Genomic DNA, 12,062 nt, shown 5'->3' on the forward strand with positions numbered 1-12,062 from the left:
GGCCACCTGCGTCCTTAACAACGCCTACTTCTTAATGTTAATAAATACACTGGCTACTGACAGGCGTTAAATTACAGCATGTTTTCACTACTAAAATACGGCATGACTTCATAAAATAACTCATGCAGTATTTTAGTAGCATTTTTTTTTGTGAATGGCCCTATGAAAAAGGCTGTGCGGTATCTTACCGTATACTCAGATGTGGTAAGATACTGCTTTGTGAATGGAGCCCAGTGTGAGCAGACGTATCTGTACTGAAAGACAGAAGGTAAACCACAACCACTATGAACCACTACAATGCTGTAATAATATACATCCATATGTATTGAATAGATATGTATTCACCAAAGTTTGCCTATGCTATGAGTTGATGTCAATTCTTGGAAACCCTTTGACTAGTTTGATTGACCTTACATTGGGTTTTCTTTGCAAGATACAAGTAAGCAAATAAATTGCCAGCCTTTTCTTTCATACCGAAACATCATACTGGGGCAGCTTACAGAATGCCAGCAATTTGTAAGGACAACTATACACACATAATTCATGCAAACTGTACTTGGACCACATTGAATCAGGTACCATAAATCTGCAAGCTTGAAGCGCTTAACAAGTTTCAAAAAGTATAAAAGAGAAGTTTATTTGTGCACTTTGGTTGAATACATCCTATTTACCAAAGAGCACAATGTTGATCTTAAACAGAAAGTTCTTAGGTGATCAGTATATTTTCTATGCATGCCCTTTTGGTGGATTCCCTCTGGGCTCGTGGAAGGCACTGAACAGCCCTGGAGCAGAACTAGAACACCCTGGTTGCATGAAATCTCATAGTAAGACAATTTAAGTCTTGTTAAAGCTACAAACAGTTACCTTTTTGTTGCTATGTTGACTCCAGTAGGTGTGGATGCTTGCTCAGGATCTTGGTTCACCAGACATGTGGGGAAGGAGCAGCCATCACCGAGACTGCAAATCAGCAGAAAAATGTTAGCACTGAAATAATATACTTGTAATATATATTTATTCATATTTGATCTATATACAAATGATGATACTGCTATGCAAGGGAATATAAATGCTTACTACCTCGGAACGCAAATAAACACTGTTAGCCCTTGTACACACGGTCGGACATTCTGACAACCAAATCCGTTGGATTTTGTCCGATGGATTTTGTCCGAAACTGTTGCATACACACGGTCGGACAAAGTTGTCGGAAAATCCGATTGTGCATAACGTGATGACGTTATTTCGTTAGGACGGGACTACATTCAGGCTAGTAGCCAATAGCTTTGGTCTAGGAATTTGATCTGAGCATGCGTGGCACTTTGTCCGTCGGAGTAGGCTACACATGATCGGAGTATGTCCGATCGGAGCATTTTGTCGGAAAATTTTACGGACAAGTTGGAAAACTTGGTCCGTCGGATACTCCGATGGAGACCACACACAGTCAGATTATCTGACAAAACGGTCCGATAGGACACATTCTGTCGGAATCTCCGACCGTGTGTACAAGGGCTTATAGGAGTACAGAGGAACACTCTGCTCTAAGGCTGATGGCAATAAGGCTAAAACATTGGTTCTATATTACATTATGTGGAGACAAAAGGAGTCTTAAAGTGGTTGTAAACCTCCGACATGAAACATAAACAAAGCATATCCCTCTATAGCGTGTATCTGTCTCAATTAAGAGTGCTAAGTGTTGTTTCTGTCTGCTGCTTTGTTCCTCTGCTATCAACATGAATCAATTCTGCCAAGTTTTCCTGACACCAAGAGAAAAATGGTGACGGGGATGGACCTCCAGAAGACTGACAGCCTCAGCTCTGTTCCTTTGTGTTGTGTGAAAGGGGTGTGTCCCTTCCCTCCAATCGGCTCTCAGAGCTCTCCTCACTGAGCTCTGCAGAGTGTAACTTCAGCTCTGTGCCCCTTTTTATTGAACTCTCAGACAAGTTTTATTAATTCAGCACTTTAAAGAGGAAGTAAACCCTGATGGGTTTACTTCCTCTTTTTTTCCCTGCAAAGGTAAAGCATAATGGACTACTATGCATCGCATAGTAGCTCATTATGTGTCACTTACCTGACACAGGAGCCAGCGAAGTCGCCGCTGATCCCTGTAGTCCGCCGCGTCCATCTTGCTGGTGGCGCCTCGCAGCTCCGACCAATGACAGCGGCGAAGCCGCGATGACGTCACTCCCGCGCATGCGCACGGGAGTTGCGTCTCGCAGCTCCGACGCTACCATTCGGCGAAGCCGCGATGACGTCACTCCCGCGCATGCGCACGGGAGTCGACAAATTAGGCAAATCCATTCTTGGACTTGCCGCATTTACTGCGCCTGCGCGCCGTAGACAGCGGTGCCCATTTTCGGGCAAATATCTCCTAAACCATATAGGCTTAGGAGATATTACTTGGACCTACAGGTAAGCCTTAATCTAGGCTTACCTGTAGGTCAAAGTGGTTTGAAGGGGTTTACTTCCTCTTTAAATGGCTGTTTAAAGTGCTGAAGAGAGAGAGAGGACCGCAGATAGACAGCTACAACTTATGTAGGAGGATCTGTTCCATCTCTGTGCATCACCATGACCAGAGGCCAGTTACTTCACTGAGTATATGTAAGGGTTTACAACTACTTTAAGCCGTAGGACTTAGGAGTCTTAAAGATCTTATTTTTCTTTACCACCTTTCTTCAGCTCTAAAAAGTTTTATAGATTCCTTGGAAAACAAGAAACAATATTCATATTCTGCACAGGACTGTTGTGAAATATGGAGAATGATTGTTCTAACGGGCCATGAGGCTTTTAGTTTCACCTTTTAATACCACGATAATGTCATTTAGACCATAGCACAACGATATTATTGTTCTCAATGAAAAAGGGACTCCAGCCAAAACTTCTTTTCTAAATGCAAATATACAGGGGAAGGGAAGGTTTAGAACCTCTGTTAGACTTCTTGTTTTTTGTCTTGTCCTCACTTCCTGTCCAAGAGAAATTATGGGAAGAGGAAATTCACTCAAAAGTAATGCCCTGTACACACGGTCGGACATTCCGACCACAAAATTTTGTCCGAAACTTGTGTTGCATATACATGGTCGGACAAAGTTGTCGGAAAATCCGATCGTTTGGAAAGTGATGACGTTTGTTAGTTATGACAGGACTACGTTGAGGCTAGTAGTCAATAGCTTTGGTCTTGTAATTTGATCTGAGCATGCGTGGCACTTTGTCCAATCGGAATTCTCTACAAACTATCGGAAAAAGTCAGATCGGAAAAAATTGGAGATCCTGCTCTTAATTTTTTTTCTGTCAGAATTTCCGACGGAAAAAGTCCAATAGAGCCCACACACGATCGGATTTTCCGACAATATAATCCGATCGGACCTTTTCCGTCAGAATTTCCGACCGTGTGTACAGGGCATTAGAGAATTTTAATCTTTGAACCTTTAATTTTAACCTGGCAGATGCTACTGGAAGAGAAACCCCACTGAGTTATTTCTTCTCTATAGATATTACACTGACTCCTTACTTTCAGTGTCAGCAACAATGGATTTCCCCAAGCGCAGACTCACACAATGAAAACCATTTACAGGTCCTATCCCTTCTATACTCAACATTTACTTTAGCTTTACATTGAAATATTTCAGCAATGTGTACATGATTGGATCTTAATTCTACCTTATTATACCTTGTAAATATGGGCAGCAGCCAATATTTCTTCTCATCGCCAAATACCTGTCTCAGGTTCTTACTAAAGCCAAGGCTGAATCCATTCTTATCTGTGCCGTGCCTGAACACAGGCGATCTGAAAGCCTCTAGGAGAAATGAAGGAAATATGTGACGTTACAGTGAGTCAAGACAGAAAAAAGCATGAGGTCATTGGTCTGTCCACCAACGACAACACCATACAAACCGATTATATTGTTCTCATTGGATACTGGTGAGCCCACCCCTGTTTATCAGGAACTCCAGTTACATAGGAAGATTTACTCCTCCTTCCATGTTCTTTATAATATAAAACAAAAGCAGAAGACATCTTTGCAATGACCATGGAAGGTGGTAAAGCTGATGATTCACCTAAAATTTGAGATGATTAACCTCACCTGTACTGTAAAGGGAAAAGGGTTGGGACTTTGTATGAGGCATAGGACAGTTATGTTATAATTACCTCCAGTCCTGTCGAAACGAAACAAGAGAAGAAGTTGGGACTTTGCATGGAGCATGCGGATTTGGAGGCAAAACATGTGCTGTATAGGTCTAATACTGTTGAATTTATTAAATATTACACAGTAAAATACATCAAAAGCAGTAGTACATATTGCATCTTCCATCATGATTGATTCATACATTGGCCTATTTCACATTGAGATGATATTCAAGTAAATTAGGTAAAACAGTATATACAGAATATGTTACCAAACTGCATGATTATAGAATTTATGGCATCTGAAGCTCGACGCATTTCGTAGTTAACTTGCCACTCATGCTGATGTAAATTGCATGTCTATATAACGAAAGTATTATATCAAACAAAGAGTAGGTCTTGTATATAAAAAGTAAAACTAGAGATAGACGGAATTTGTTTGAATCAACCACCCATACTCACAGGTGAGGCAACAGAAAGGGCGTGGCAGTGGTTGCGTGGGCACCCGGGGACAGGGCTGCCTCCAAATCCGCATGCTTTGTGCAAAGTCTTAACCTCACCTGTACTTACCAAATGCTCAAAGTTTGCCTGTTGCTATTGCTGTACCACTTATACTAGGACTGCACTGATACCACTTTTTTAAGACTCGCCAATACAGATTACTGATACTTTTTTTTAATGTCATGTGACAATGGCACTTATATGCAGCATTGATGGTCACTGAGAGGTGGCACTGATGAGACGGCACTGAACGACACTGATGAGGAGGCACTAATGGGCACTGATGAGGCGTGAACTGTGTCAGTAGTTTTTTTTTTTTTTACAATACATTTTTTTTATACAATTATATATATATATATATATATATATATATATATATATATATATATATATATATATATATATATATATATATATATATATATAAATGCTTTTTTTTTGGGGGGGGGGGTGTATGGTATCAGTGTTTTCTTTCTAATTTTCTTTTTTTATTATGTTTTTAACCTTTAAATATTTATTATAATTCTTCTTCTTTCTTCTTTTTTTTTTATCAGCCCTGTTGGGGGGCTTTGTTGAGATATCAGGGGTCTAAACAGACCCCTGACATCTGCCCTTTTGAGAGAGAGAAAAGGACTGAGGACACCGATTCCCCAGTATCTTTCTCAGCAGCCTCAGCTGCACTGGAAATGAATGGAGAGGAGACAGAAGCTCCTCTCCATTCATAAACTGAAGCATCGTAAACAAAGTTTACGATGCTCAGTGATAGTTATGAATGAATAGAATCAGTGATCACTGACTCTGTGCATTCGGAAAAGGAAGGAGCCAATAAATGACAGATTTACCAGCTCCTTCCTCCGCTCTCCATCCTGACAGATCTGGGGCAGGGGGACCGGAGGAGGACCCGGAGAGAGTGAGGACCATATGGGGGAGCCGGAGAGAGTGAGGACCATACGGGGGAGCTGGAGGGGGACCCGCAAAGAGCGAGGACCATACGGGGGAGCTGGAGGGGGACCCAGAGCGAGAGTGGGGACCATACGGGGGAGCTGGAGGGGGACCTGGAGAGCCAGGGAAGGAGGACACTTGTTAGTTAAGTGCATGCCTTCTAAATAGTGTGTAAGTGTAGCGCTTGCAGGTATTCATTTCTTGTGATGATTGATTGTAAACCTAACTTTTTCTTTTTTTAACCAGTTCCCGACCGGTGCATGATGATATACGTCGGCAGAATGGCATGGGCAGGCAAACTGGCATACAGGTACGTCCAGTTGAAATTGCGCCCTGCCACCACGTGCCGGTCAGAACCCCCAGGAGTCCGGTCGCGGGTCCCGCGGACTCGATTGCCGCGGGGATACCGGGGAGGTTGAACGGCGAGATGCCGATATAAACAGCATCTCCCCGTTCTGCCTAGCAACAAGTGACACTGATCTCTGCTCCCTGTGATTGGAGCACAGATCAGTGTTCACTAAGACATAGCCCAGCCCCTCACAGTTAACAACACTCCCCTAGGACACACTTAACCCCTACACTGCCACCCCCTGGTTAACCCCTTTACTGCCAGTGTCATTTACACAGGAATCAGTGCATTTGTATAGCATTGTTTGCTTTATAAATGACAATGGTCCCAAAAATGTGTCAAAAATGTCAGATGTGTCCGCCATAATGTCGCAGTCACAATAAAAATCGCTAATCGCTGCCATTACTAGTAAAAAAAAATTATTAATAAAAATGCCATAAAACTATCCCCCTATTTTGTAAACGCTATAAATTTTTGCGCAAACCAATCAATAACTGCTTATTGCATTTTTTTTTACCAAAAATATGTAGAAGAATACGTATCGGCCTAAACTGAGGGAAATTTTTTTCTATATATATTTTTGGGGGATATTTATTATAGCAAAAAGTAAAAAATAATGCGTTTTTTTTTCAAAATTGTCGCTCTTTTTTGTTTATAGCGCAAAAAATAAAAACCGCAAAGGTGATCAAATACCACCAAAAGAAATCTCTATTTGTGAGGAAAAAAGGACGTAAATTTTGTTTGGGAGCCACGTTGCACGACAGCGCAATTGTCAGTTAAATTGACGCAGTGCCGAATCGCAAAAAGTGGTCTGGTCTTAAGCCAGCAAAATAGTCTGGCCTGAAAGTGGTTAAATAACAAATATGTCATACTTACCTGTTCTGTGCAATGGTTTTGCACAGAACAGCCCCAATCCTCCTCTCTTGCTGGGTGCCCCCCTGGTGCTCCTGACTCCTCCTCTTCTCAATGTGTCACCATAGGAAGCTGCTTCCTATGGTGGTACACTTGAAGGCTCAATCCCAAGCCACGCTGTCTATGTCTTTTAACTCCAAAGTACGTTTAAAGAAAATCATATTAAAGTGGTAGTAAACTCTTTGTAATAAAAATCAAAATCTGCAGACAGGCAGATTTATTATAACAGAAGAAACCCTAGTGGTCTTTTCTGTCATTAACGTCCACCTCGCCTGTCAGCAGGTAATGTGATCTGAGCCACACATACGCAGTTTAGATGTGTCCATTCACACACAGAGTGTGGCTTGGCCCTGCCCTCACCCTCTCCTCATTGGCTCAGTGCTGTGATTGACAGTAGCGGGAGCCGCTGCTGTTTCAGCCAATGAGAAGGAACAGTCCTGGGAGAGAGCCGCTGCTATCTACAATTAGATATTAGGAAACAAATTCAATAAAGCTCCATATTCATCTGGTAGGCTGACTAGAGCTGAGTAGATTAGAAGGTGGCCGTGGAATGTAGAGGGATAATATAATATAAGCACACATTAAGCCATGTTAAGGGTACAATCAGAGAACAAACTAAAGTTCATGCTGCAATGACACAAGCAATCATGAATATTATCAGCAGATCTCACAATCTATGTAAGCAGAAACATAAGGTACACATACAGTATTTTCAAATAGAAATCTATAAACCACAGAAATAGCCCGTGATTCATCAGAACCACCGACGTCTCATAAAAGAAGGCACTGTGCTCTGTCAGCTGAGCTGGCAAATGTGGGACACAACAATTTATTGGAAATGGTCTGGAATAGGCCTGAGGCAAAGCAAGCTTTTCAATGTGCCTGCTCCTTATTTGTGAAGCCAAGCATAGCAATTATTGCCATCTAGTCTCTAGTGTGGGCTTTTAGCATTGCTTTCAAAGTCAAAGGAACCAAGGAGCATCATACATTGTAAAGGAGAGTATGTGAGCACAGAGTCTGTTGTGCCAAACCAACCAATTTAAATTCAACCATTTCTTATGAAGATTAAGAAAGAAGGCAGAATCTAACCCGACACTATGGACTTTAAAAAAAAAAAATGCTCCTTGTAGAAATTAAACCTAGAGAGTAGAACAACCATAGACATCAGTTCTTTTAAGTCAGTAGCAGAGACGTTGACATATGTTTAAAGCAGAGCTCTAGTAAAGAAAAAAATAGCCCAATTATTTTTTTTCAATTATACGGTATTAAACCCAAAATCAAAAATGTAATATATTGCAGCTTAGATGTAGTGGCTGCATTTGTTTTCTTTTCTTTGGCTTTTTCCCCTCTGTTTTCACCTGGTGATATAGCCAGTAACACAGCTGCTGTATAAGCCCGTACACGCGGTCGGAGATTACGTCGGAATGTGTCCGATCGGAGCATTTGTCAGATATTCCGACTGTGTGTGGTCTGCATCGGACTGTTTCCGTCTGAATATCCGTCGGACCAACTTTTCCAACTGACAAAATGCTCCGATCGGACATACTCCACTCATGTGTAGAGAATTCCGATCGGACAAAGTACCACGCATGCTCAGATCAAATTCCTACATCAAAGCTATTGGCTACTAGCCTGAACGTAGTCCCGTCGTAACGAAATAACGTCATCACGTTGGATTTTCTGACAAATTTGTCCGACCGTGTGTATACAACAGTTTCGGACAAAATCCGTCGGACAAAATCCGACTGATTTGGTTCTCGGAATCTCCGACCCTGTGTACAAGGGCTTAGAGTATCCCCACCAGGGCTTTCTTTCAGCAGGCGCATGGGGGAATTTCCGACACCTCCAGCACTGAATGTATGCAATTAGAAGGGGTGCTGGGGTGTGATGGAGGACCTACTGATGCTGGCTGCTGGGGGATCTACTGTTGCTGGAGGGGGTCTATTTTTGTGTCGATCTATTGTTACTGGTTGGGCATATTTTGTTGCTGGAGGGTAAATTGTTGCTGGAAGGGATCTACTATTCATAAAGGGTTCTACTGTTGCTGGATGCTGTAGAGTCTATTAGTTGTGGCTGCTGGGAGATCTGTTGTTGCTGCTGGCAATCTATTGTTGCTGGGGTGATATTTTGTTGCAGGGGTCTATTGTTGCTGGGGGGGATCTATTTTATTGCTTTTCTTGTTATTACCAAATTCCATAAAAATTACTTAGCACTACAAAATACTTGTCTCTGTATTCCCTAAAAGAGGCCGTACTGAGAGGTGGTTAGGGGGTAGAACCAAGGATCATGGGTTAGGCCGCGTACACACGGGCGGACTGTTCGCCCAACCTTGTCCGCTGAACAGTGTTTGGGCGGACAGTCCGCTCGTGTGTGGGCTTTCAGCGGACAGTTTCAGCGGACAGTTGGACGGACAAAGTCTTTCGGAAATTCCGAAAAACTGTCCGCTGAAACTGTGTTTGAGCGAACAGTCCGCCCGTGTGTGGGCTTGTCCGCTGTACTTTCGAAATGAGCGGACTGTTCCCGCTCGGAAAGTCCGCCCATTTCGAGCGCGTGTACAGGTAGGCGGGGCCCGCGAAGGAGACGTCGCGGGCTCCGCCGCCTGGAATGGGCTTAAAGGGGAACCCCAACGGCGAAAAAAATCGGCGTGGGGGTTCCCCCCAAGTCCAGACCAGACCCTTGTCCGAGCACGCTACCCGGCCGGCCAGGAAAGGGGGGCGAGCGAGCGCGCCCCCCCTCCTGAGCCGTACCAGGCCGCGTGCCCTCAACATGGGGGGTGCCTTGGGGAAGGGGGGGCCGCGCGGCCCCCCCACCCCAAAGCACCTTGTCCCCATGTTGATGAGGACAAGGGCCTCTTCCCGACAACCCTGGCCGTTGGTTGTCGGGGTCTGCGGGCGGGGGGCTTATCGGAATCCGGGAGCCCCCTTTAAGAAGGGGGCCCCCGGATACCGGCCCCCCACCCTATGTGAATGAGTATGGGGTACAATGTACCCCTACCCATTCACCTGTGAAATAAAGTACAAAAAAAAACACAACACATGGAAAAAGTATTTTATTGCACAGCTCCGGGGGTCTTCCGTCTTCGGGGGTCTTCTCGCCGGACTCCTCCGACAGCGGCGGCGACAGAAGACCGGGCCACCGCCTGTAAAAGAGCTACAAGAAGGCGCGGTGGCCCGGCAGAAGAACCGAAGAGGGGGACAAGACCCCCGAAGTCGGGAGAAGAGGCCGGCGGCGGGGAGGAAGAAAGCCGGACTCCTCCGCTAGTAAAAGAGCTACACACACATAGCGGAGGAGTCCGGCGAGAAGACCCCCGAAGACGGAAGACCCCCGGAGCTGTGCAATAAAATACTTTTTCCATGTGTTGTGTTTTTTTTTGTACTTTATTTCACAGGTGAATGGGTAGGGGTACATTGTACCCCATACTCATTCACATAGGGTGGGGGGCCGGTATCCGGGGGCCCCCTTCTTAAAGGGGGCTCCCGGATTCCGATAAGCCCCCCGCCCGCAGACCCCGACAACCAACGGCCAGGGTTGTCGGGAAGAGGCCCTTGTCCTCATCAACATGGGGACAAGGTGCTTTGGGGTGGGGGGGGCCGCGCGGCCCCCCCTTCCCCAAGGCACCCCCCATGTTGAGGGCACGCGGCCTGGTACGGCTCAGGAGGGGGGGCGCGCTCGCTCGCCCCCCTTTCCTGGCCGGCCGGGTAGCGTGCTCGGACAAGGGTCTGGTCTGGACTTGGGGGGAACCCCCACGCCGATTTTTTTCGGCGTTGGGGTTCCCCTTTAAGCCCATTCCAGGCGGCGGAGCCCGCGACGTCTCCTTCGCGGGCCCCGCCTACCTGTACACGCGCTCGAAATGGGCGGATTTGCCTCCTCCTTACGTGGGCGAGTCCGTTCATTTCAAAAGTTGAGCGAACTGTTTGCCCAACCTTGTTCGTCAAACAGTCCGCTCGTGTGTGGGCAAGTCCGCTCATGCAAATTTTGAGCGGACTGTTTGCCGAAACTGTTTGACGAACAAGGTTGGGCAAACAGTCCGCGCGTGTGTACGCGGCCTTAGAGTTGGGTAAGGGATGGAAACACCAAGTGACTTAGAAGGGGGGAATTCCTGCACCTAATCTCTGAGAAAAAAAAGCCCTGGTCCCCACTCTGGATAAATTAGCACAGAGGGCAACTTTGGACAGCAGCATTGTCAGCTTGGGGGTGGGGGGTGAGTGGTAAATGTACTAGAAGATTTAGGGCTAGTTCACACCAGGTGCAGTCCACCACCTGCATAAAAAACGCATTGACAGCAGATCATATGGGTTCCAATGGCATAGTTCACACCAGTGCAGTCACTTCTAGTGTGTTCCAGTGCAGATAAAAAAAAGAAAAGAGGGTAAAAATGCACTGGAACACACTGAAAATGCATAAAAAACATGCATTCAGAAACGCAACCGGTGTGCATTTTTGTGGTGTGAACCAGCCCTTACAGTGTATGTAAATGTTCACCTTGTAAAAAACTAAAAAAACAAACAACCTATTTAGTTTAAAATAGAAATGAAAAGCAAAACATTTGTGTACAGATTATAAACACTTTTTTCCCCTTGCTTAGGCTCGATTCACATCTATGCATGGCTCTTTTGAACATTTCTGCAGTGCTTTTTGCTGTGCTTGCCACGTTTTTAGACATGTGCCAAAATTTGCATGGGGGGTTGGGTGCTTTGGGTGCTCTGTGTCCTTCACCCCAAATGCACCTGGATTCCATGTTAATGGGGACAAGGGCCTCTTCCCGACAGTCCTTGCCCGGTGGTTGTTGGGGTCTGCGGGTGGGGGGCTTATCAGAATCTGGAAGCAACCTTTAACAAGGGGGCTCCCAGATCCTGGCCTCTGCCCCCATGTGAATGAGTATGGGGTACATTGTACCCCTACCCATTCACCCAAAAAAAAAGTAGTGTAGTATGAAAAAACACAGTAGACAGTTTTTGAAAAGTATTTTATTATAAATATCTTCTTCCCCGTTTCTTCCTCTGGTCTTCCTCCATCTTCTACCGCATCTTCTTCCTCCGGGCTTCTCCTTCCCCCGCTGCTTCTTCTTTCTCCTGTTTTCTTTGTCCGGTTTTCTTGTTCCTCTGCCGCCACCGACTCTCCTCTGATGTTGAGTCCAGCATCGGAGAAGGATAAGCCCGCAGGAGGAAGATGCAGTGGAAGATGGAGGAAGACTGGAGGAAGAAGTAGGGAAGAAGAAGATATTTTTAATAATCTACT

At 45.1% G+C, this 12,062-nt stretch overlaps 1 protein-coding gene across 1 annotated transcript in view; it reads right to left on the reverse strand.

Annotated features, from left to right (window-relative positions):
- Window positions 1–12,062, reverse strand: part of ZDHHC2 (zDHHC palmitoyltransferase 2) — a 176,685-nt gene that overhangs the window by 40,552 nt on the left and 124,071 nt on the right. Inside the window, exons 9-10 of the mRNA XM_077477410.1 lie at window positions 3,665–3,791; window positions 865–957 (exon numbers count right to left, since the gene is read on the reverse strand). Coding sequence (XP_077333536.1) covers window positions 865–957; window positions 3,665–3,791 — 220 coding nt within the window. The remainder of the gene's footprint in view (window positions 1–864; window positions 958–3,664; window positions 3,792–12,062) is intronic.

The sequence above is a fragment of the Lithobates pipiens genome, unplaced genomic scaffold (assembly GCF_037356315.1).
Source record: "Lithobates pipiens isolate NorthernLeopardFrog02 unplaced genomic scaffold, aLitPip1_a1.2 Scaffold_13, whole genome shotgun sequence".
NCBI lineage: Eukaryota > Metazoa > Chordata > Amphibia > Anura > Ranidae > Lithobates > Lithobates pipiens.